The 26,670-nt window shown below is 47.0% G+C and overlaps 1 protein-coding gene across 10 annotated transcripts in view; it reads left to right on the top strand.

Moving 5' to 3' along the window:
* Adck1 (aarF domain containing kinase 1) overlaps positions 1–11,011 on the top strand; it is an 86,320-nt gene extending 75,309 nt beyond the window's left edge. For all 10 annotated transcript variants that reach the window (XM_055593035.1, XM_055593036.1, XM_055593039.1 and 7 more), the window contains 4 exons: positions 4,550–4,699; positions 5,994–6,191; positions 8,299–8,492; positions 10,312–11,011. In XM_055593035.1, the coding sequence (XP_055449010.1) occupies positions 4,550–4,699; positions 5,994–6,191; positions 8,299–8,492; positions 10,312–10,483 (714 nt within the window). In that variant the 3' untranslated portion in view covers positions 10,484–11,011. The remainder of the gene's footprint in view (positions 1–4,549; positions 4,700–5,993; positions 6,192–8,298; positions 8,493–10,311) is intronic.
* Positions 11,012–26,670: the final 15,659 nt, after the last annotated feature.

Raw genomic sequence — 26,670 nt, 5'->3', positions numbered from 1 at the left:
CCTTGAGAAAAGTCCCAAAATAACTCCTTGATTTAAATATTATTTACTCAATTAATTCTTTACTCAGCCTTTTTATGGAGTCCTGGTTTATCCCTCTTCCCTACTGTTAGAGAATAAAGGCATTTGTAATTAGCGAAATCACGTATGAGTGGCACGTTCTTTTCACAAGAAACAATTCAGACTTCTTGGTGGCTTTTCAGTAAAGAGCACTGTCCTGAGTCTTGCTTAGAGGTGGGCCAGGATTTTCTACCAATATCCTGTTCTTCAGACAGACACCTTTCTGGATGCCAAGGTTCCTCAGAAGTCAGCTCGTGGGAGAGCCTCCCTGGAGTGGAGAGGCAAACGGGCTGGTCAGTGAGCACCTCCTCTCAGGCATCAGGCCACCTGAGGGATTAATGTCTCTGCTGAGCAAGTGCTCAGGTTTCTTCCTGTCTTTGTATCCTCCCCACTTCAGCTGTTCCCTGCAAAGAATGGGTAGGTATCTGGAGCAGGGCTTAGTCAGTCATGGGCTACTTAAAAAAACATTCTTCTAAAAACACAAAACAAAACAATAAACATACTGCTGCCAATTATCGTGTTTATACCGTAACACTGTGGATAGGGCAAAAACAGCACTGGGGACGTTCTCTGTTGAGGACATAGTAGCTAAAGTAATATGGAAGCAGCAAGAGAGGGACTCTGGAATATCAGACTGACTTCTGGCATGTGACTGGCCCAACAAAGGCCTGGGACGTCTCCATGACCCTGAGTACCTGTGTAGATAGATAGGGAAGGCCTAACTGCCCTGTGGAAAGACTGATTCCCAGAGAGGCTGTTTTGCAAGATGCAAAGAAAATTCAAATCTAAGAAAATAGGACCACGAGAGTAGTGTGCCCTTTCAAAGTCATTCCTAGGTGCAGTTGAACCAGCGCAGTTCCAACTCCCCCCCTCCCCAGCCCCCAGGATTTTGATATCTAGGGAAATGGACTTTTCCTCATCTTTGTTATCAAGAATTATGAGCTCAGACTGAAGTCGTGCATCAACTTGAAGCTCTTTCCAGTTGAGATGCAAATAGTCACTTTCCGTGAGAAAAGATAGTCCTAAAGCAGTGGTTCTCAACCTTCTCCATGCTGTGACCCTTTAATACAGTTCTTCATGTTGTGCTAACCGCCCCTTCCCACCTCCCCAACGCCACTCCCCTGCCATAAGCTTATTTTCATTGCTACTTCAGAGCTGTAATTTGGTACTGTTAGGAAGCGTAATGTAAATACCCGTTTTCTAATGGTTTTAGATGACCTCTGTAAAAGGGTCATTTGACCCCCAAAGGGGTCATGACCCACAGGTTGAGAACTGCTGTTTTAAAGATAGATTTTTTTTTTTTTTTTTAAATTTCTCATTAAGACTCCTTAAGACAAGAAGTACTTCACATTTCATTTCCAGGAATTCTCTCCACTCAAATGCTCTGAGTAAGACTCAGCTTCCTCACAGTTGTTTTCAAAGCAGGTCTACCCTTTTACCTGCTTCCTAACTGTTGAGCTGAAAGTCTTGGGCACTTCATTCTCTGTGTGTTTGCGAGCTGAGTTTATAACTCTGACAGTTACAGTTAGTATTAACAGGTACGCCTTTTCCTCCACGTATCATACAAGGTACAGCGTTGAAAAACCAAAGCGGTGACATTTGTGTGTCTAACATTGAGTAATGGCTTTCGCCTGGGTAATGGTACTTGACTTTGTATCATGAGGTTGCCCTATGAGGGGGTCGGACAGAACACCTAACTGCTAATGGAGATGGAGGACCAGGGTGGCTTATCTCTCAGGCCACCCGTGCCCAAAGCGGCAGCACCAAGACGGCTTCAGTGCTGAGCTCTGGGCACCAGCCAGCTCCTGCTCCTTGCTCTGCCTTCTACACCTGTCGGGCCTAGTGACATCTGGCTGAACTGAGCATCCAGAGCAGCTCCCAAGGAGGAAAGTCTGCAACTGGCAGCTGCCTGGTATGGGTTAAAATGGCGTGTGTACGTGTGCGTGCTGTCTGTGGGGGCGCCACTCATGTATGTGGTAGTAGCTGCAGCACCTCCGCCTGCCCACGGAAGATCAGTCCTCACTCCGAGTCCCCACGCCCCTGGGGGTCATCTTTCATTGTAGAAATAAGGGGCCCAGAGCGATTAACAATATTTCAGAAAGCTTAAGGGAGATCATACATCTCCCTGTGACAGGTTTGCCCAGACTAAATGAAATGTCACTTCTCCACATTCTGACTAGAATTCTGTCAGCTCAGTCTGGCTGCGCTGCTTATCTGGGGCTCATCAGGAGCCCTGATTGGGCTTTATATGCATCCTTGACAAATAGAAATGAATGATTACTTAATAAATGGAATCGGTTTGTCAGATACGGCTTTCTGAAGCGTGGCTCTGAGCTCCAAGGAGCCTAAAAATATAATAATAATAATAATAATAATAATAATAATAATAATAATAATAATAATAATACAGGTTCTTGATGGCACAGAGGTGGAGAACTGGCTGGCTTATCCAGGACCTGCTGTGACTGAGGCCCTGGGTCCCCTGCCGTCTCAGCATGAGTCTGAGATTTGACCTGGGTCAAAAGTTCCTAACGAGAATGACAGGGTCCCAAAGTATGTTTCACCTGAGGCAAATCTCAGGAGTGGAGTACTGGTGTGGTAGGATGCGCCTTTCACATCTTCATCTCCACAGAGACTTGTGAGGGCTACCACAGTGGCATCTACAAGAGGTTTTAGGTCCCAAGCCCTGTGACATGCTCTCTCACTTCTGCAGCCTCCCTTGAGAGTCATTAGTTACCAAAGCCAGAAGTATAAGCAGCTGGTTCAAGATCTCAAGGGAGAGGTCCAAAAGTAGGTGTGAGCTGTATAGAAGGTCATAGCCTAGGCAGCTGGGGGTCATACCTGCTTTGAACAAACAGGTCTCTGCCGTGAGCAGCTTTAACCTCCTTGCTCTCAGTCTCTTGTCTGGAAAGTGAGGGCATGGGGGTCATAACTATAAGGAAGACGGCTATTGTTCAAGTGCAGGATTCTTCTTTTAGTCAAGTCTTTTGTAGCCCAGGTTAGCCCTGGACTTGAACCCTCCTATCTCAGGTTCCCAAGTGCTGTAATTATAGATCTATGCCAGCATACTTGACCATTAGGTCATTCTTGATCTTTTAACTTGGTGCTGATTATAACTGCTTGGGGATTAGTGGAGACTGATAGGTTTAGGATAAACTCCGGAGGTGGGAAATAGCGTCTTCAAAGACCAGGGAGAGCGCACTTGCTGGGTGCAGACTCTTACTGTACCTGTCTGGTGCTGTTTCAAGCAAGTGCATGCATAATAGAGCCAGTATGTAGCACATCAATTACACCTCAATAAAGCCATTTAATAAAATGGAGCCAGTCGCTACTGTCCTAGGAGTTTACAATAGTGAACCAGAGGGTCATTTGTCAAATAATCACAAGAGTGATTTCAAGTGCTGTAAAAGGCAAAGCCTGCTACCTTTTAGGAGTGTGTGGTGAGAGCACTCTTCCAGCCCTGGGTAAGAAGATAGGGGGCCTGTATCTAGAGATGGGGGGATGGCAAGAGAGCCTGTGGCAGTGGGAACAGTTTCCCCAAAAAGCCTGAGGTAGGAAGGCACGGGGATCATTGAAGGAGAGAAAACTGATGGCTAGAGAATGAGTGTGTGTGTGTAATCTTAATCTTGAGGCCCCTGTCCCACGACCACCAGCTTCTTCCTGTTTGCTGTTGTTCATTTCTTAATTACCGTGAGGTTCAACTGAGGCTGGAAGGAATGCCAAGGACAGCCGGTGTCCTGGGGCGTCTACTTGCCGGCTGAGCATCTTTGTCCCCTGGACATCCGTCGACAGATCGTCTGGGGGCTCAGGTCTGCTTCTGTTGAGCAGCTGCTCCCGAGCAGGGATGAGGCTTTTAGCTTTAATAAAAAAGGGAGTAGAGATAAGGAGGCTGCTTTGGCAGGGCACACAGAAGTGACAGAATGATTTAAATGGCCTCTCCAGCGTCGTTTCTTCTTCACAGACATCATAAATCAGATTAGCACTGGGCTCTGGGGGATGGGGAGAGAAGAGCAGGGCCTGGACTCTGGGTCTGTCTAGGATTGGCCTGGTAGCAGGGCAGCTCCAGAGGAGGATCACTGTGTCTGTCACCTGTTTCTGACCCAGCCTGGTTCTTCAAAGGAGTGGGTGGATTGTTCCCACAACCTACTCTCACCTTTGGGAAAGAGTGAAGAGGGGCTGATAAGAAAGCAGGGAGGAGAGAAGTGGGTGGAGTGGGCAGGGCAGCCATTCTCCTCCCTTACTGAAGGAAATCACCTTGGGAACTCAGAGAACCCTGGAGGCTAGGCCTGGCCCAGCACGTCTGAGTTCCAGGTGGTTCTAACATGTGGTTGGATTGGAGCTGAGTTCTCTGATGTGAGAACTGCATCGTCTCATACTGCTGGGGCCCAACAGCGCCTATCATCTCTTGAAAGTGACTAGACTGGGTGATGAGAGAATCCCCTGGAGCAAGTGTGGGCCGGGCAGAGCTCCCACCGGATCCTGTCTCTTTCAGATCTCCTGCCACCTGAGCAAGATGTACAGTGAGATGATCTTTGTCAACGGCTTCGTGCACTGCGACCCCCACCCAGGCAACGTGCTGGTGCGGAAGCGTCCCGACACGGGCAAGGCTGAGATTGTCCTCTTAGACCACGGGCTTTACCAGGTGGGAGAAAACTCGCTCCTTCATGGGATTGGAGCCTGCTGATGTCCTCCAGAAGCCCTGAGGCCAGGAGGCAGGTAGCTGAGGTAGCTGGGGAGGGTCACCCTCCTCCAGGAGCTGTCATTTTTGTGTGTAACACTATCCTGAGAGTTTCCTCAGTGTCCCTGCAACAAAGTGTAGAGGCTGAGGCCATTGTGAGGGGCAGGTAGAAGTGTGCCAATGTGGCTGTGTCTTCCCAGGGGACCAAAGGTCACCTTCGACTTCTGTGTTTGAGCTGGATCCTCAGGAGACAGGTGACAGCACATTTAGCCTTAGGAAAACAGGGTTGGGACTTTGGGGGCTGAAGGCTCCAGACTTTGTCTTCTGGAAGTTGGGATTGAGGTTTAGTATGAATGAGCCACAACCAGCACCATCCAAGTGGGACATTCACTATGAACCTGGGACCGTGGCCTGACTTGATTCCACGAGGCAGATGGCCCTGAAGACATCCCTCGTTCACCCCTGCTCCTTCCTCGGGCCTTGATACCACATCCCTAATTTCAGCCTCCTCTGAAAGGCTCGGTAAAACAGGGTGCAGGCCAAATTAGGCCAGCCATTGTTACATGGAGCCCCAGTGACAGATGGCCCAGACACAAGAGAAGTTCACTGGCTTACGTGCAAGTCCTGGGCACGGTGGTTAGAGCCCACAGGGCTCTGCTCCCTAGGCCTGGCAGGAGGTGATAGCAGAGGAGAGGACTAGGAATGTGGGCGAGAGCTTTGCAGGAGGTGGGATTTCTGCCTCCGTGCTTGCGGGAGGCCAGGAAGTAGCCTGTACCTAAAAAGAAGATGAAAATACAGACTTTGGAGGGCAGTTAGTAGTCTCTGCCAGTTAGGACCAAGGTTTGCTAGTACAGTCGGAGTATCCCTAATCCAGAAATCTTCAGTCCCAGTCGTGGGAAATTCTATGCCACATGACTTTGTCTCATGCCCAAAATTGTTGAACACATTGTATAAAACTACCTTTAGGCCATGTGTATAAAGCATGTATGAAACAAATGAATTTCATGCTTAGATGTGTGATCCAGCCCCAAGATATTATGTATATGCAAATCTGAGAAAGAAAGACTGAGATCTACAACATTTCTGGTCCCAGGAATTTGAGATTCATGATATGTAAGCTCTATTAGCTTTGAACTTGGGCCCCTAGGAGTGGCTAAGTGTTGGGGGAGCTATAGCCCCCTTTATTCCTCTGTGTAGTGGGGGCTCAGGCCTTGGACCCCGAGAGACTCAGTTGCTGCCTGCATTGCCCTGGCTGCAGGTGCTCACGGAGGAGTTCCGCCTGGACTACTGCCATCTGTGGCAGTCTCTGATCTGGACTGACATGGAGAGGGTGAAACTGTACAGCCAGCGCCTGGGGGCTGCCGAGCTCTACCCACTGTTTGCCTGTATGTTGACAGCCCGATCCTGGGACTCGGTCAAAAGGGGCATTGGCCAAGCCCCAGTCACTGCCACTGAGGTAGGTGACCCTCTCCCAGATGCAAGGATCAGGGCCTGGGGAACCCTGCCAACCCAGTGTCCAGGTTCATGATTGTCTGTGTCTCTGTATGGAGGACTGAATTGGAGCCACATAGGATGAGAAGTAGCATGAGAATAGAAACTAGGACACTGGGGTGAGGAGGACAGGGGAGGGCTAGCCTATTGTGTTCTCTGGGACCTTATCAGGCTGGAGTAGGATAAGGCTAGTGGACTTAAAACCCCAGGCTCCAGAAGTTTAGTGAGATGCCAGGCTACCTTCAGAACCTCTCAGGGGCCATCATACCTGTGCAGCCCCTGTACTTCTTTTGCTTACTGGGCACAGGGTGCCCGAGTCCTCTCTGGTTTCATGATAAGGGAGAGGAGACCCTTCACTTCCTCCCCATCCACAAATGGCAGTGTCAAAGTGAAACCCCCTTTCTGTACTTGCCTCACCTAGTTCATGGACTTTGACTCTTCAGACAGGACACAGACTTTAGGGAGCTCCTGCTCCCCATAGCATTGTCCACTTCTACTTGCCTGCCCAGGCCCACGGAGTTTATTTGCTTATTTCTCAGTGCTGGGCAGACTCAGGCCCCACTGAGGCCTCTGCTCACTGTATGTAGATATGAGGAAAGAGATGCCTTTGGGAAGCCTGGACACTGCTTCCAGCACCTTCTCTTCCTGGTACCATGACCTCGGGTGTTCCTATCACTCAAAGGCCTCAGGGCCCTTTCCTGCAAGTCGCACTTCTAGCAAAGGCTGGATCCAGAGTCTTAAATGATGTCTTAAAGAGTCTGTCTCTCACCACTCATTGTCTCTATTTTCCTTTGAATGGACATATCTCTCTAGCAGGCCTACAGGCAGTGATGAGCACCTGCTATTCCAGGCTCCGCAGCCACAGAGTGATATTGAAAGAGGGGGCAACTAGGGCTGGTAGGAGCTATGCTTTCTGTTTTACTGTCAATGCATGTATAGTGCCTGCCTACTCACAGTTCTTGGAGTCTATTCATTCAATAAACATTTGCTTTAGTTGGCCCCTGAGCATGTTTCAAGGATCCTGCGACCAACAGACAGATAGGCCTTCTGTGTAATTTATACTTTGGTTGAGAGAGACAGACAGTAAACAACTGAGCAAACAGGCAAGAGGGATAATTGCAGGTTACAGGTACCTAGAGGAAACAAGTAAAGTGATGTGAGGAAGGCCTTGGGAGCCTGGCTCAGAGAGCTGGGGTAGTGGGTGACATTTGAGCTGAGGTGTGAAGGACGAGGAGGACACCAGCCTAAGCAGTGCCTGATGGATGAACTCCTGGAATACTGAGCACACCAAGGCCCAGGGCAAAAGCATTTGGTGTGGTCTAGAGGGTGGAGGGCCAAAGAGAACGAACACCACACAGGGCTTTATGTGCTGTGGAAAGAGGTCTGGACTCAGCTCCCAGGAGGAAGCGAAGCCCTTGGCAGGCCTTGGGAAGAAGATGCTCAGACCTGTTGTCTTAAGGGTTAGGTACAATGAGCCAGTCACTGAGGAAGGGAGTAGGTGCTCAGAGCCCTCACTGCCTGAAAATGGACAAGATACCTACAGTAGCCTGGGGCAACTAGCAAGTAACTCTTCAGATAAACAGACCTGGAACTGCTTTAATAAAGGAGGTGGGGGCTGGCTGGTGGGCAGGTGCCCACCGTCAGGACCCAGGCAGTGGTAGAGTACTGGGAACAGCCGATCTGAATGAAGTACTGTGAGGCTGGCATGGGGCCTGGGAGTTCTGTCTACGGACTTACAGTGCTGGGATTGGTTACGGATAGTGCTGCTTCCAGGCCTGGCTTGAAACTGGTGTCCACTAAAGAAGCCTTGGAGAGTCCTTGGCCCTTTCCAGTGTACACTAGTGCTGTTTCCAGGGCTTGCCTGGGAGCCAGGCTGAGACCTCCATCTGGGTGGTTAGCTCACAGGGCCCAATGCTTTTCTTTTCTTTGGGTGGGGGGCTCCACACGGTGCCAAGGAAGCTGTGCTAGCAGCCCCCAGTTGGTGTGTTCTTGGTCATAGGCTACCAATAATCCTGGCACACTGATCTTCACACACCATACCAACCGTTCTCATGTCTCCTTGCTGCTGTTAGGACTCAGAGATCCGCAATAACGCGGCCAGCTACCTGCCTGAGATCAACAAGCTCCTCAACCATGTGCCGCGCCAGATGCTGCTCATCCTGAAGACCAACGAACTCCTCCGAAGCATCGAGACCACCCTGGGCACCCGCTCCAGTGCCAGCTCCTTTCTCAACATGTCCCGGTGTTGTATCAGGGCACTAGCTAAGTGAGTATGCTTTGATCTTGGTCTCCCAGCTTCAGGGCCTGTCCCATGGGCTCTGCTCTCCCCACCATCCAGTCCTTAGGGCCCTATCTTAGCTTCTCAAGCTCTAGATGTCCCTTCAGGGAACCATAGGGGCAAAACCAGCTGTGGTAACTCAGCAGGTGCCTTGAGGCAATGTCTTTGAGTGGCCCAGAATGCCTGTACTTTGCCAAATGACAGAATCTGGGCTCCCACCCTCCCAGTCCAGCTTTTCCAATGATTCTTTCCCTCAAAAAAGTTTGAAGTTATTTTTTTGAGCATCTCAAACCATCCAGATGTCTCCTGGACAGGAAGCTTCAATATGACCCTATTTCCAATTGGTTCTGGGATTTGGCTACCAGGACCAGCCCAGGCAGTGAGACCATTGCTCTTTATCTTCGCTGTGACTTGGGAAGGTTAGTAGGCTCTCTCAGGGTCACAGATCTTCCTAGGTACCTTAGCATCCTTAAGGCATTGATAATAAAGAAACCATGCTTCTTTAGCAAGATCTAGGCCTCCAGTTGAGTACTGTGAATGCTCTGGCAGAATGTTCTCAGCCTAGAGAAGAGGAAGCCTAGTTTGTGGTCACGTCCCAGCCTGTCTATCCTGGGGAAGGAATGGCTCATTCTAGAAAAATAACAGATTTGGCCACATAAATCACGTATTCACTTGCAAATATGTGGTTGGACTACAGCAGAAATACTGTGACCAATGAAGAGCAGAATGTGATTTATCTTTTCCATGAGGCTAAGGAAGCCAAGTCTTTAGTAGTGAAAGGTCCAGGTTTGGAGCTTAATGGGGTCTTGGGCGGTAGATTGCCATTTGGGTTGAGAAATTCTTTCGAAGATAAGCAGGTCGACAGCAGCATGGTGGAGGCTCCAAGGAGGGTTCAGGCCCATGTAGCAGAGGGGAGTTCCTTCCTGCAGGTTTCAGAGGAAGAGGCAGGTTTCATGCCATATAGTTGACCAGTATTCCACAGAGACTGTCTTGGCTCTCCCTGATTATCAGGCAGCAGGGGTTGTGGGGATGCTATACTTCTGAAAGGATGTGTGACTCTGAGGATGTGAGGGAAGAAAGACACATTTAGTTGAGGTAAACCCATATGATGGAGAATGTGCCTTCTGACGTCTTGGACTCTGGTAACCTGGGTTAATAAACTTCCTTGGGGATATGAGAATTATGGAGCCTGCAAATCTGCTGAGATCCAGACACCTGGGGAGTCTATTAGGGGTCTATAGATTCACAGGCAGGCTCCTGATATGGGTCGTGCCATTTCTTTTAAAGCAGCTGTGAGAATGAGACTTCTGTGGCTTGATTAACTCTTAGCCCCAAACCTGACAAGAAGCTGTTATCATAAATCCCAGTTTTTACTGTGTCTTGTTTTTTGTACAGAGAGTCTGAGGCTGGGTTGATGTGTAAAGTGCCTAGCCTCCCTGAGTCACCTAACCTTCAGGGGATTCGTATCCTCAGGAATTTGCAAAGGTCTTGACTCTATTTGAGTCAGGGTGAGACACGAGTTGGCACATATTTCCTGTACTTTTGGAAAGAGAAGCCATGGAATGTTCTCCTGTGTGAGGGGATCAGAGCCTTGATGTCTTGTTATTTACTGCTTTGAAAATCTTTGGTAATCTGAGTCCCTTTGGCCCCTCACTGGACAGTGGTATGGTCGGGTAACCAAGTGGTCCCCAGGATCAGGAAGCTGGTGAGTTGTCCTGCTGTCTTGTATTTTTCCCCATCGTTCTGAGCCGGTGTTTTCTCACCTCCATTTCTTTTCTTTCCTCCTCCTTTCTCACCCTTCCTCTAGGCACAGGAAGAGGGATGCCTGCTCGTTCTTCAGAAGGACCCAGATCTCCTTCAGTGAGGCCTTTAGCCTGTGGCAGATCAGTCTTCATGAACTTCTGCTTCGAGTGAAGGGCTTGAGGCTAGCTTGCTGGGTGTCAGCGCTCCTGGGCTGGCTGACTCAGGCTCCACGCTGAGTGGGACTGTCGTTCCCTGCCCTGTCCTAGTGTTTTCCCACACTTCATTCTTCCCTTTATGCTCTGACTATCCACTGACCCATGTCTGCCTACGGTTAGCCTGTGGTCCCAGGGTGCTCTTCCATGGCACCATCGAGCTCTGCTGTTGGAGCCCCCTGCTTCAGCCTTGTGTGGGGCCCTGAAATGTACTAGAGAGTGAGTTCGTCTCCTCTAGGGAGGGGATAAAACAACCTCCGTCCAGTCTCCTGTGTGTGCCATTGGCTTGGTCATCCCTGCTTTCATGGGCATTGTCACAATGGACCAACCATATGTGCCACAGAGGCACCTTTAGCTTATAGGACATAAGCAGGGTCTCGGAACTTGCTAGACAACAGACTTTGTGTCTTTGCCATATCACTCCCAAAGGTGTCCCATCTCAGTGAAGAAGGGTGCATCTAAGAGTAAACTGTGCAGCTATTGTCATGGTGAAACCTTCAGTATTGTATGCATTGTGTTTCAATAAACCCTTTCAAGGTTGCAGGGACTTTACCTTCTGACTCAGTGGCTCCATTTGGACTTTCAGTTGTTCTTGGTAGCTGCTTCCTTGGGAAACCCTAGAGAGTGAAGTCTGGATTGGTTTTAGAGTTTATTTACTAGGTTGGGTGCAAATCCACATGGCCGACAAATCCACATAAACACTATGTACGCTGGGACCTTGTCCCCTTGAGCCATGAGGCTGTAAGACTCCTTCCTGCTGCCACAGGGTCACATCCTACTCCTTGGAGGTGTCTTCTGATTTCTACATCCCACACCTTAGTTGGAGGTGTTATGAAGCCCAAAGCTTGGCCCTAGAGGCAGGCAGAGGTGGGTTCCCACTTGTTTCCTATGCCTGAGGAACCTGCCTCGTTCAGCTGGTTACGTCCCGACTTACCCTCTGATTCTCAGTTTAGTATTGTACTTGGTCCTTCCTGGTCTTTGGAGACATCAACCTTTCTGATGAAACCACAAGTCACTGTGGCGGTGTCCATTCTGACACAGCCATGTCACCTGTTCAAATCCTGTTTCTAATTTATTGCCTGGACAGCATTCACCTCTCCCAAATCTATCGTCTGTTTCTGAGTCTCTATGGTCTCTGGGTCCCTGAGACCCCACATATGGCAGGCCCTGCCTCTGTGATTACCCATGCTTGCAGATGGGTAACTGTCTGATCAGAAAATTCCAAATCTGAGCCTTATTTCTGTTGTCTTTGTTAATGATACAACAAGCAGATTTTCTAGTGATCAGAGATTATTTGCATTCTTTTGTTTTCTGAGAGAATTGTTTTTGGTGACCAGTTGGGTGTACCCAGGGACCTGGGAGAATAATTCCCAAGCTCTGTTATTAATCATGAGGATCCATGCTGAATATTCTATTTTATGGTGTCTTTCACAGCCAGGGAAGTAACTATAAATGTCCTTTCTGTCCCCTCCAGGTCTTTCATCTCCCCCTTCGTTCATAAGTTCCCTGCACTCTGCCAAGAGTTTGGCTATGAATCTCAGCATCTGCTTTAATACCCTGTTGGGCAGAGTCTTTCAGAGGCTCTCTGTGGTAGGCTCCTGTCCTGTTCCCTGTTTTCTCCCTCTTCCGATGTCCATCCTGTTTGTCTTTCTGAATGAGGATTGATCATCTTACCCAGGGTCCTCCTTCTTGCTTAGCTTCTTTAGGTGTACAGATTTTAGTATGTTTATCTTATATTATATTTATAATATTCACTTATAAGTGAGTATATACCATGTGTGTCTTTCTGCTTCTGGGTTACCTCACTCAGGATGATGCAAGGAGAGCAACAGAACCAAAAAATCTGGCACAGGGGTCTTTCTGAGACTGATCCTCCAACCAAGGACCATGCATGGAGATAACCTAGATCCCCTGCACAGATGCAGCCCATGGCAGCTCAGTGTTCAGGTGGGTTCCTTAGTAAGGGGAACAGGGGCCATCTTTGACATGAACTCAGTGGCTGGCTCTTTGATCACCTCCCCCTGAGGCGGGGGGAGCAGCCTTACCAGACCACAGAGGAAGAAAATGCAGCCAGTCCTGATGAGACCTGATAGGCTAGGGTCAGATGGAAGGGGAGGAGGACCTCCCTATCAGTGGACTAGGGAGGGGCATGGGAGGAGAAGAGGGAACAAGGGTAGGATTGAGAGGGGATGAGGGAGAGGGCTATAGCTGAGATACAAAATGAATAAATTGTAATTAAAAAAATAAAATTTAAAATGTCCTTTCTGTTCAAGATAATGGTCATTTGCTTTTCACTTTGGATGTAATGGTTGGCTTACTGTGGGGTTTAAAACATCAGCTTGTTGCCTGTAGGTCCAACACCTAAAACAGTTTCCAGGGATAGGAGGGGTAAAAACAGAGTTGGGAGTACAGGGCAGTTTGATACTAGGCATAGGCTGGTGCTTATGAGTGACTTCCCACAGTTCTGCAGATGAGGACTATGCTTGCCCCTTGAATTGTCTTGTGTGCCAGAGCTGAGTGCCTGTAAGTACCGAGTTCACAGATGTTGTAGCCTTTCCTTAGTGCTCTGTAAGCAGCTATTGGGAGACTGTGGTTCTCAGGGAGGTTGAACTCGTTTTGAGGAGCTGCATATACACCCAGTGGCTCACAAGAGGGGCTGGCTACAAGGATGGCCAGGTTAATATCAGCGGTGTACTTCTTCACAGCAGGATCAGAGCTGGTCAGCCTCAGCATCGCAGTCTGCAGGGGCTTTCTTGCCACCAGCCAGGGATACCCTAGAAAGACAGAGCTGCTCTAAGAGGCCCCCAAGCAGATGCTGGGTAGCTGGGCTGATGGAAAGTTTATAGCACCTCTTAGCACGTGGGAAAAGTGATGATAATGGCAGGTGTGGCTGGAGCGAGAGAGATGGGTTCTGAGTCAGGCTGTGACCTGCAAGTTCAGAACTCGAAGGATGAATTAAAACCAGAGTATGGTGCATTCCTGGCAGTGAGGACATGGCTCATTGGCTGCATGGGAGGGGCCGCCATATTTAACAGGAGACCTTGAACACCAGGTAACCTACTGTTCCTGCTTTGTGCACTGAGAGAGGGCCCTACAGCCATGTTTGGCAAACTGCTGCCTCTGCTGTCCCCTCTGCACGTTTCCCTCCTTTCCATTTTCTTTTGTTCCTGTCCCCACTCCTTCTTCTTTGCCCTACTCCACGAAGCAAAGCCCGGAGGGTCAGGCTGTCTTTACCTGACGGAAGCAGGGCTCAGCTCGGAGGAGAGTCAGTGGGAGCCCTGCGCTGTGCCTACCACTGCTGTCTTCCAGGGTCACTGCCTTCTGGTCATGCCCGGCTGCTCCTGGAGGTGCCGTGGCCGCCCAGCACCAGCCTGCTTCCCCTCTGTGCCAGGTTGCTGTCATTGGCCAAACTTGATCGGGAGGCACTTCCCTTGGACTCTGCTGTTGTACGTGCAGAGCTGTCTTTGTATGTGCAGAGCTGTCTTTTCTTCCCATTCCCTTCCCCCTCGGAAGGATCAGGCTGCTGAGACCAGCACAGTGGTGGGCATTCGGTACCCCCGCCCCTACCTCTGCTTTCCGAGCCCTGCCTTTTCAGCTGCTCCTTTACCCCCCTCCCTGCCTTATGCATAATTTGTTATAGATTTTCCTGTGTAAACCAGCCACGCGGGGTCCTATTAAATCCTGAATTTTGCCTCTGTGAGCCTGGGTGGGGCCCAAGACACCTAACTGGTAATCTGCCTCCAGGGGATTGTGGTTTTGTTGAGCCGGGGACTGCACTGAGTTGCAAGGATGTTTTTGGGGTGTGGTCCCAGGGCAGCTACCTGTCCATCCGCTGGGAACTTGTTAGGGATATAGACTCTCAGGTCCCTGTCCAGACTCACTGAACCAAACCCTGGCCTGCGGCAACCAGTTGCTTTAATAATTCTTCCAGGGTTTTCTGATGCATGCTCACCTCTGTAGTTCCGCCTGGATGGCTCCCAGAGCTTCCTGCATGACAGAATTCCCAGAGAGCGTCATGTGCCCGAGATTCTGAGTTGGTTGGTTTGAACGCAGACTGAACGCTTCCCCAAAGTTGTTATTTATTTATTTATTTTTTTACTGTGAAATAATTTTAGATTTCCAATGGATTTGCAAATCCATCACCTTCCCTTTCCTCAGTGTCAACATCTCAGGTGACCTGGCTGCCTTGACTAATTAGACAGATGTTCACTTTAGTGCAGTGTTAGTGACCAGAGTGACCAGATCAGGCGGTACTGACCTAGCCAGGTTCCTCAATCATGTCCTCTCTGCATTGGGGAGCCTGTCTATTACCACATTTCATTATCCCAGCTCCTCGGAGTCCGCTGATCTGTGACAGCCCAGCCTCTCAAACCCGCCTCTAGTCTGAGGCCTTGACTCTTGGGAAGAACACTGGTTCGGGACTTTGTAGAATGGCTTTGTCTGGTGGTGTTTTTTGGTGACTAGACTTTGTTGAGGGGTTTTAATTAGGGGCTCACCAGGGGAAATACCCTCATTATCCCATCCTACCATGGGAACACAATGCTAATGTAATGTGGTTTTTTGAAGCTCCCAGCTTCCTTCTACAGAAGGAAGACATAGCTTATGAACTCCTTGTGGCTTTAATGCTCACATTAACCACAAATTAACTCTTTAACCATTCCTAATTATATGGCCAGTGAACTTAGCACTGCCAGAATCCTAAAAATTCATCTGCATCCTCCCCAAGAGGCAGACTCAGTGCTGGGAGTTTTGTCCAGGGGCACTGGCAGTTTTAGAATGGAATCACCTGCAAGCTTCATAGGGAGCAATGAGCCGGTCAGGCAAGCTGTGTCTGACCTGGCAGCCATTTCTCAGTGCTTGCCACTCTAGCAGGGATAAAAGAGAGCCTCACCTGGGCTGTGGCCAGTTGTATCAAGATCTGCTGGTCACGAATGATGGAGGAGACCAGTGGGTCTGTCCTCAGGGTGATAATAGAGAGGGGTGGCAGCAGCAGAGACTTTTCGTCCCTTCAAGACAGACACCAGGTGACCATGAAGCCCTTTTAGACTCACCAAACTGGTGAACAGGGTCCAAAACAAGGCTGTTTCTTCTCTCATAGAGCTTCTAGCAGGCACAGCTCAGTTGTCAGGGCTATTCAGCTGGTTAGAGCTTTTTCCCTGCCCTAAGCAAGCATGTGCACACCAGATGGATACAAATATCCACAGGCGGTGGCTGCGCCATCACAAGGCCAGACAGTGTAGAAGAGCACTGAAGGGCAAGGGTAGGAGTTGGCGAAAGTTCAAGCCTGTTTTCCATATATTTACCCTATATTGCCAATATGCTCTCGGGCAAGTAAATCAAGCTATCTGAGCCACAATTTTCCACTTAGAAAAATAAGAGCTACAGCTGGTTATAAGTGTAGGGTGGTGCATGCCTTTAATCCCCGTACTAGGGAGGCAGAGGCAGGTTGGTCTCTAAGTTTGAGGCCAGCCTGGTCTATAGAGTGAGTTTCGGGACTTGTAGCCAGGGCTACACAGAGAAACCCTGTCTGAAAAACAACAAAAGGGGTGGTGGTGGTGGCTGGAGAGATGGCTCAGTGGTTAAGAGCACTGGCTGCTCTTCTCTCTAGAAGATCCTGAGTTCAATTCCCAGCAACCACATGGTGGCTCACAACCATCTATAATGGGATCTGACGCCCTCTTCTCTATGATGTTCTCTTCTGCCATGCACACAGAAATGCAAATAGAGTGCTCACATGCACAAATAAATAAATCTTAAAAAACAAAGAAAGAAAGAAAGTAGAGATAATAATGCATACCTTTTATAATTACTGACAGGATCAGGTTATATAAATGATAAAGTGTTCTTGGAGAAGAAAGCCACCCAGTAAATGAGCAGAAAATACTTACTATTAACTCCAGTGGATTAAAAAGACATGGATCCATTCATTTGCCTGCAAATTTCATGATGTTCTTGTTTTTAATAACTGAGTAGTATTTCATTGTGTAGATGTACTGCAGTTTCTTTATCCAATCTTTGGTTGAGGGACATCTGGGTTATTTTTAGTTTCTGGCTATTATGGATAAAGCATCTATGAACACTGTTGAGCAAGTGTCTTTGTATGGTGGAGCATCTTTTGGTTATATGCCCAGGAGTGGTATAGCTGGGTCTTGGGTAGAGCTGTTACCAATTTTCTAAGAAAGCACCAGATTGATTTCCAAAGTGGCTGTTTAAGTTTGCACTCCCACCAGCAATGGAAAAGTGTTCCCCTTTCTTCAACCTTGCCAGCATGTGCTGTCACTTGAATTTTTGATCTTAGGTGTTCTGATAGGTGTAAGATGGAATCTCAAAGAGCTTTTCTTTAAGTGTTTCTTTGCCATTTGATATTACTCTTCTGAGAATTCTGTTTAGCTCTGTACCCCATTTTTTATTGGTTTATTTGGTTTGTTGGTATTTAATTTCTTGAGCTCTTTATATATTCTGGATATTAACCCTTTATCAGATATTGGATTGGTGAAGATCTTTTCCCAATCTGTAGACTACCTTTCATTCTGTTGATAATGTCCTTTGCTTTACAGAAGCTTTTCAGTTTCATGAGGTCCCATTTATTAATTGTTGATCTTAGAGCCTGAGCTGTTGGTGTTCTGTCCAGGAAGTTGTCTCCTGTGCCACTGAGTTCAAGGCTCGGCCCTTCTTTTTCTTCTAATAGATTGTGTTTCTGGTTTATGTTGAGGTCTTTGATCTACTTGGATTTTAGTTTTGTGTAGGGTGATAGATATGGATCTATTTGCATTTTTCTATGTGTAGACATGCAGTTACACCAGCACCATTTATTGAAGATGCTATCATTTTTCCATTGTATGGTTTTGCCTCCTTTGTCAAAAGTCAAATGTATATAGGTGTGTGGGTTTATTTCTAGGTCTTTGATTTGATTCCATTGATCAACCAGTCTGTTTCTATGCTAGTACTATGAAGTTTTTATTGCTATTGCTCTATACTACAGCTTGAGATCAAGGATGAGATTCCTCCTAAAGATCTTTTATTGTACAGGATTGTTTTAGCAAGTCTGGGTTTTTTTTTGTCTTTCCATATGAAGTGGATAATTGTTCTTTCAAGTTCTGTAAAGATTTGTGTTGGTATTTTGGTGGGGATTGCATTGAATCTGTAGATTGGATTGATCTGGAAAAGATCACCCTGAGTGAGGTAACCCAGACCCAGAAAGACATGCATGATATATATTCACTTACAAGTGGATCTTAGCCATATAATACAGGATAATCATAGTGCAATCCACAGACCTAAAGAAGCTAAGTTAAAAGGAACACCCTAGACAGGATGCTTAATTCTTATTCAGAAGGGCAAATAGAATAGACACTGGAAGCAGTTGAAGAGAGGGATCAGGACAGGAGCCTACATAGATGTCCTCTGAAAGAAAGACTGCACCTACCAGAGGATCAAAGCAGATGCTGAGACTCGCAGCCAAACTTTGGGCAGAATGCAGGGAGAATTATGGAAGAGTAGGGGGATTGAGGGACCCAGAGGGAACAGGAGCTCCACAAGGGAACCAATGGAGTCAACAAATGTGGGCCCAGGGTGCCCTGCAGAGACTGATACACCAACCAAGGATGATGCATGGAGAGGACCTAGGCTCCCTGCTCAGATGTAGCCTATAGGCAACTCAGTCTTCATGTGGGTGCCCTAGTAAGGGGAGCAGGGGCTGTCTCTCACATGGACTCTGTTGCCTCTTTTTAATCACTTTCCCCTGGTGGGCACAGCCTTGCAGGCCACAGGGGAAGAGGATTCAGTCAGTCCTAATGAATTTTGGTAGGCTGGGGTCAGTTGGTAGGGGAGCAGGGCTCCCCCTTTTTGAGGACTAGGGGAGGGGGAGGGGGAAGAAGAAGGGAGGGTGGGACTGGGATGAGACAAGGGAGGACTATGATTAGGATATAAAGTGAATAAATTAAAAAATTAATTTGAGAAAGAAAGAAATAAAGAAAAAGATGTGGGTATAGTTCACAGCACCCACATGGTAGTTTACAATCACCAGTAACTCCAGTCTCAGAGGATCTAATGCCCTCTTCTGACCTCTGTGGGCACAAGGCATTCATGTGGTACACATACATAGATGCAGGCAAAACACACCCATAAAATAAATAAATAAATAAATAAATAAATAAATAAATAAATAAATGAATGAATAATATATAAAAGAAATTAAAAACGGAGACCTGCTTTTGCAGCTTCCCTTGCAGCAAAACACACCCATAAAATAAATAAATAAATAAATAAATAAATAAATAAATAAATAAATAAATAATATATAAAAGAAATTAAAAACGGAGACCTGCTTTTGCAGCTTCCCTTGCAGCTAGGTTGACTAATGACATGAGTAGTGAAGTGGGTAATCTTAGGAAAGTGGGAAATTTTTTCTTTAGAAAAATGTTAAGAGCTTGACTTGTGTGTGTTGCCTCTTTCTTTCAGCATGGGAGACTGGTATGTAGTTTGGAATGTCTGCATCTGTAGCAGCTATTTTATGACCTTGAGACAATTGAGCATAATATGTTATTTTAGTGGCATATTGCTATGGACTGAGTTCTGTACCTCCTTCTGATTCTTAAGTTGAACCCTTACCTTCAGTTTGACCATTTGATAGTAGAGATAGTATCTCAATCTCAACAAAATCTTGATGATAAAGTTCTAACCTATAGGGCTGGTATCCTAACAAGATGAGGAAGAGATACCAGAGCTCCCTCTACCCACCCAGAGACATGAGACTGTGAGATGGCAGCTACTTGCCATCTCACTGAACCCCAACAGTGCTTCCCCTTGTTGGACTTCAGCATTCAGAAGTGTGAGAGATTAGTTCATTGTTTGAAGCAACAAGTCTGTGGCAGTGAAACATGGCAGCCTTGGTGAGTACAGGCACCAAGCCTCCACTACCAAATGCTGGGCAGCCTCATGTCAGAACCTGATTTTTGCTAGACCAATACCACCCTGAACTTGTAGATTTTAAAGTAAAGCTCATTACACATGTCATGCAAGGTAGAAGGATTTCTGTGAGAAAGGGCCCAGGTTTCTGGGACTCAAGTAAGAGACAGATAGTTGATTTTTACTGTGGTTGTGGTTGGGACCATGACTATTTGTGAGAGTAGACACAGGATGCATATCTGTTGTGGAAAATGGGACTAGGGGGCTTTTAGAGCACCAGGAGAACCTCATGTCTGTTCATCAGATGTCCCTAATCTTGTGGTTTGTGGTTGGCATCAGGATACATAAGTTAGAGCTCTTAAGATTCTGGCAGTTTGTATTAGGTGTGGCTTGTTTAGCTGCTATTACAAGTTCCTGTAAACTTTGGGAGTGGCATACACATCATAGCTTTAGTTTCTTGTGGCTCCAGAGGTCAGAAGTCTGAAACCACACATTAGTCAAGCTACAGAGAATGAAGGGAAGGAATGTGCTGTTTGGCCTTTTCTGGTCATGGAGGCTGTCTGCATCCCCTAACCCAGAGGAAACTGCTGCTGTCAAGAACCTTGATAGGGTCCCATCTGCAAAGTGCTCTGACCATCATATAGGGTGCTAACTATTTGTGGACATCTTTGAGGGCCAAGAGCAGTAGTGCTCTCCCTTCTACAGTCCTAAGTGTTAAGCTAGCTATGTTCCTTGTGGAAGACTTAGCTGTCAGTAAATACTTTTTCAAAAAAGCAATAAAGATAATTGTAATAACTAACACTGAGCACTGATCACATGTTGTCCCTGCCTGGATCCAGCTTATGTGACAACTCTACATAGTCACTACAGCGCCACCGTCAGCTCTGGACAGATGAACATGCTGCACAGAGGGTGTATGTCACTGTGGGAGGCAGCCAGGAACCAAACTGAGGTGGTCCACAATTGGAATGTGGGCTCAGCCCTTTGTTGCATGATACATTGCTTTGACTTTCTGTTTTCTTCCACTGAAATGCACATCTTGACCTGAGCTTGCTGCTGGAGGTGATACCCTCCCTGCTTTCCAAAGCCTCCTCAGACTTCCCCTCCATCACCTCTATCCCGTCCATTCTCTCCATTCCAGGAATTCAGGGAGGGGCAACTGGAATGTGAGGTGATTAGGAAGGAAACCACATCCATTCAGGAGATTTGGAGATGCTGAGTGAGTTCTGTTACGAAGTAGCTCTGATCCATAAATATGATGGCAGCTGTGCCAAGAGCAGGCTCTGGTTCTTTGTCTCCCTTTGGCCTGGCTCCAAGACTCTGGTGGTGGCCAGCAGCAGCACCCTGGGTCAGACAGCTCGAGGTTAGGCTGGACTTCTTAGTTCTTCTGTCACCAGGCCTCTGAGCTGCAGCTTCTCGGCTGAGGGAAGCTGCCTTCCCCAGTGCTCTTCTTGACAAGTTATAGTGACTCTGAACAGAGCTGCCGAAGGCAACAAGGAAAAGCAATGGTGTAAACCCACTGGCTGCTTGTCTACCAGGAACCCTGCTGGTAGACCCATCCTTACGAATGTACAGGCTCCTGCCCAAGCCACGGAGGTAGACACACAACCACCCTCGGGCTACAGATGGCTTCCAGTACCAGTGATGCCCCTGAGCAAACTGCTGGGAGCTGTGGAGAATGACCACTTTCCTCAGGCCTCAGCTCCAGTAGCTAATTCTGGATCCTGCCATTCTTGCAGGACAGACCATTCCTTGAGTGTTCTCAAGTGTATGAACCAACTGCATTCTGACACTTTGTTATTTTACATAAATTACTTTAAGTTGGTTATTTGTGTTTGGAAGGAAGAAGTCCCGATCATTTTCCTAGGGTTCCTGGATCTGTGTTAGAAGCTAAGCCTAGAGAAGTCTAGATGTGAACCCCTGTACAGGGGTGGAAAACGAATTCCCAGGCTGGGCGCTCTGCTGAGAGCTGAGCAAGAGCAGACAGTTAAGTAGCCACACATTCTTGCTGTCATTGCTGCCGCTGAAGGTACAAGTCAGGGCTACTGACTGCTTCACACAGCATCTGTGACCCTTGTCACATTAGATGCCAGCTTTGTATGCTGGCTACGTCTCTGTTTCTCATAACCCAGTCTGGGGGGAAGGGAGTTAGAATTCGCTATTTGGCTTAATTTTCCCTATTGATTTTGCTTGCTGGTGTCTACACAGGTGATCCCCAGAGACTGGCAGTGGCTAGTGCTTTAATCACTGCATTATTTGATACAGACATCCTTGGGAACACTTAGGACAAGGACAGACTCCCACAGGCACTCCTGGCCCTACTGCTGTGTACTAGGCTGGTTAATTCATAGGACCTGGCTGCATCCTGCATGAGTGAGGACACTGGGCTTGTGTGCAGGCTGCCTCCCACCATTCTTCATTCCCTATGTCTGACTGCCTTAAGTAGCACTCACTGGGGAGCTGTCCCCTCTCTCCTTGTCTGCCTGTGTCCTTGTTGATAGATTCATAAAAAGTCCATCTTGGCCTTCCCAGATGGCAGGCTCACCCCAAATTCATGACCTGACTCTGCTTTTCAGGTCGGTTCAAGCCTTTTGCTTCCTGCTTTGGTGACAAGTCTCAAGTCCTGCCTTCTTGTGGGGACTGCTCTAGGTCACTGCCCCTTCTGACCCGCCCGTCTCAGTCCCTCTGACTCTCTGCTCCATTCCAATCATCTGCCCCTCAATTTCTTCCCTGCCCATATTGTTCCCAGACAATAGGCTCATGATGGCTTTCCCTCAGGCCTTTCCACCCCAAGACAGCAGAGGCATAAGTCAGTTCATTTACATGTGGCTGTCTGTCTACACTTGCTGTGGCCTCAGTGCCAGTGTCCTGGTTGGGAGAAGCCAGGTTAGTAGAATCGGTGCTGTCCTGGATCTTTGGACAGGAGCTGGCTTTGGCCCTTTCTGGAGGGAGCAGTGATAGGTGGGTCTTAGGATATTGAGAGAGAAAGGTATTTGGACACGTCATGGGGGTCAATAATTCCTGTTGTCAGCCCTTCCAGGAAGGGAGATTTAAGATCATCTCTGTGGGACCAGAATGTCTCAGAATTTCATTATGAACAAAGGGCATGCATTCACTGGCTTGTTGTAATAAATGGGTTTATCAGTAGCCGTTTGCCCAAAGGCCAGGGGTCAGGTCTCAGGCTTTGTCCCCTCTTGACCTTCACATTGTATCCCTGTACCACCCCACCCCCGCCACTACCTTTTTCTACCTCTTTTATCCACCAGCTTTCCATTATCTTTTGTCCCCTCATCATGTAGTTCAGAACTGGCACCCCTGTGGCCTCACTTCTTGTATTTCTCCTCCTTACCTCCATCCTTCTCCTCACTGAATTGCTCACTGACCTATAGGTTGCTCTAGGTTATAATTGGCTACAACCTGCCTGTAGGCACAGAACCCCAAACCTATTTGTTTGAGAATTTTTGCAAAGACCATTTTACCTAAAATTAAATACTCTTGACTGTTTTCAGAGTCATTTGACCTTTCTGTTAATTCCTTGCCTATTTTTTTTTTATTTTAAAGATTTTTATGGTCAATTTATGAAAGATCATTTGACTTAATTTTGTATTTCTAACAAGTATTTATTACATGTACAGATTTGGTGAATGATTATCTCGTGTTCTCATGGATATATTTTTCCAGGTTACCTACTTTCATTAACTTTAAAGATAACCAATATTGCACCCAAAGATGCTTTTCTCAGGATATTGCTGCCCTAGCAGTAAATACTTAGGACATTAATTATAATCAATTTTTATGCTCAGTGTCATAAAAGCCCCTTAACTAAGGGCACATTAATTTCCAAAAAAGGGGGGGAAGATTAGTATCATCCTTGAGTTTTGTGGTTCATACTGTGTCAAGAATTAGAGAACTTGAGAATGATGATTCTTGTGTGCAATACAGCAAGTTTGATAGCCCTTCTTGTAACCGGTGAGTGGCATAGAGTGTGGGCTCAGCTTGTGTGGACTGAACCAGTAAGAAGTGACAGGGTTGCGACAGCTCTAAGGAAGGAGATGGCCTCACGTTTTATACAAGGGCATGGATGGAATGAAATAGACCACCAGCATGGAGAGAATGTGTCACCACATTTGTCTGGCCCTCTAAAACAGTTATAACAAATAGCAGCATGGTACTGCCCCTTCCCGTTATGGGCAATGGCGACTCCAGAGACTGATGACCGCATCCTTTCATACAAAACTGGGCTGTGGCCCCAGAATCCTCCCTGTCGCAGCATGCCAGTTCCCTGCTGTTGATGGAGCAGGGTGAAACTTGTGCTCAGTCAAGGCTTTTCTCACTCAGAGCCTTTCTATGCTGGGACTAAACTTAGGGCTCTCTGAAAGGACGATGGCCTGATTAACTTCTCTGCTATGCCAGAACATTCCTGTCTTTCTGTGATGAGGAGTCAGTCTCATTTGAGGAGACTGATTTAAAGGCACTGGTGACATTCCGTAGTTTAGAAAATGATGCCGCTAATGCTTTGTGGCTGTATCTTCTTCAGGGAGTTTTCTCTTCTGAGGTGTGAGAACCCATCTGCCCTATCTATTATTATGTCAACTTGACACAAGCTAGAGGGAACCTCTGCTGAGAAAATGTCCCTTCCAGATTGGCCTGTGGGTAAGATTTTCTTGATGGATGTTTGCTGTGTCGGGGCCCAGCTCACTGTGGGTGCTTCGGTCCCTGAGCTGGTGGTCCTGGGCTGTATAACAAAACAGGCTGAGCTTTCCTGAGGCTTGAGGAGCACGATAAAAGCAGTCCTCCTCCATGGCCCTTCTTTACCTGCCCTGACTTCTTTCAGTGATGGACTGTGATATGAAACTGTAGATGGAAGTAAACCCTTTTCAACCCAAGTTGCTTTGGGTCATGGTGTTTTTTTTCCACAGCAATAGATACTCTAACTAAGACATCATCCTGAGTCCTTCGCACTGGAGCCCAAAGGAGTTCTGAAAGAGCCCATCTCCTGTGGGGCTGGGGAGGGCCATTTTTGTAAGTCAGACCTGTGGGTGCCCATCAGCTTGGGACCAGGGAAAATGTGCTCCCCACCGTTCCTCTCATTTGTTACCTGTCAACTAAGGAGCCCCATTGCATCAGTGGTTCCTGCTGGAGTCAGGGAACCTTTTAGGGGCCTTCTGGAGATGTTTGCACACATGTTTGTTTACCACAATTATTTGACCATTTCTACTGGCATCGATAGACTGGGGGTCACAGACACTGGATGTCTTTCTGTGACAAGTGTGATTCCCAGATGCTACTTAGCATACTCCTGAAGCAAGCGTCATGCTTATACCCGACTCTGTTTGAAACCTACAGGCAAAACATTCTCTGCATGACTTTAATACGTGTTGAGCTTTCCAGGAAATCAATGATCATGAGGGTAGAGGGCTGGATTGTTTCTTTGGGAATCATTGCTCACTGTTTTGGGAGACCAGTGGCTACATGGAACCGATATTTGAATGGCTAGTGCAACCTACCTGTATCAGTATGACTTTGAAAGATGTGTGTGGGTGGCCCATAAGTTTTATAAGTGTCACTTCAGGGCTGTGAAGGGACACTACTAAACAAACATATGTTATAAAAACATTGTGATGGGTTTCCTTAGGCTAAAAAGCATTAGTCTAAAGATTCCTTTTTGCTCTGAAACCTTCTCAGTCTGTGAGAGTTGAGACAGCATGAAGAACTGAAAACACACAGCCATAGAAATAGGCCAAAACTGGGCAGTGTTCATGGCTGAGCCAGAACTCTGTGTACAACCCCGGGTACTATAGAAAAGCACTTAATTTTCAACTCTGACTCCAAATGGAAATTAAGACCAGAACCTGCTAGTTGTGTAAATGTGATTTTTTAAAAAGAAATTTTAAGTATTTTATTGTGATTAAAAAAATGTTAAGTGTTTGTAGCAGCCTTATTTGTAATAGCCAGAAGCTGGAAACAGCCCAGTTGCCCCTCAGTGGAGGAATGGATGCACAAATTGTGGTGTATCTACACAATGGAATATTACTCAGCAATAAAATACAAGGAAATCATGACATTTGCAGGTAAATGGTTGGATCTGGAAAAGATCATCCTGAATGAGCTATCCCAGAAGCAGAAAGATGCACACGGTATATACTCACTCATATAGACATATAATATAGGATAAACCTACTAAAATCTGTACACCTAAAGAAACTAATCAAGAGGGAGGACTCTTGCTAAAATGCTCAATTCCTATCCAGAAAGATAAAGAGGCTGGACATCAGAAGAAGGAGAAAAGAGGGGACAAGTCAGGAGCCTGACACAGAGGACCTCTGAAAGGCTCTGCCCTGCAGACTATCAATGTAGATGCTGAGACTTATGGGCAACCTTTGGGCAGAGTGCAGGGAATCTTATGAAAGAAGTGGGAAACAGTAAGATCTGGAAAGGACAGGAACTCCACAAGGAGAGCAACAGAACCAAAAAATCTGAGCACAGGGGTCTTTCCTGAGACTGATATTCCAACCAAGGACCATGCATGGAGATAACCTAAGACCCCTGCACAGATGTAGCCCATGGCAGTTCAGTATCCAAGTGGGTTCCATTGTAATAGGAACAGGGACTGTCTCTGACATGAACTGATTGGCCTGCTCTTTGATTACCACCCCCTGAGGGGAAGCAGCCTTACCAGGCCACAGAAGAAGACAATGCAGCCACTCCTGATGAGACCTAATTGACTAGGATCAGAAGGAAGGAAAAAAAGTCTTCCCCTATCAGTGGACTTGGGAGGGGCATGCATGAGGAGGGTGGAGGAAGGGAGGGATTGGGACGAGAGGAGGAGGGAACCACAGGGGGGGATACAAAGTGAATAAAGTGTAATTAATAAAGAAAATTATTAAATAAAAAAAGAGTAAAAAAAATGTTAAGTGTTATAGACTGAATGTTTTTGCCTCTGGCTCCAATTATATATGTTGAAATCTAAGTCTATAGTGTGATGGTGTTTGGATGTGGGGTCTTGGGAGCATAATGATAATTAGGTCATGAGTGTAGAGCCTGTCAATAGGATTAGTGCTTTTATTAACAAATAAAAAAAGAGGTGAATTCTTGTAGGCTTGTAGGGACATAGGAGAAGGTGTCTGTTAGTTAGGAAACAGGTTTCCCTAGCTATGCTGGTGCCTTGATCTTGGACCTCTCAACCTCCAATGACCATGAGAAACATGAGTCTGTTTCTTCTACTCAGTCTATTTTTGTCTTCATAGGTTGACCTCATCAGAACTTCCAACTCAAAATGTGTGTCCTCTGTTGATGGAAGCATT

Source organism: Psammomys obesus, unplaced genomic scaffold (genome assembly GCF_907164565.1).
Source record: "Psammomys obesus unplaced genomic scaffold, mPsaObe1.curated_primary_1811, whole genome shotgun sequence".
Lineage (NCBI taxonomy): Eukaryota > Metazoa > Chordata > Mammalia > Rodentia > Muridae > Psammomys > Psammomys obesus.
This window is presented reverse-complemented; position numbering and strand designations above follow the sequence as displayed.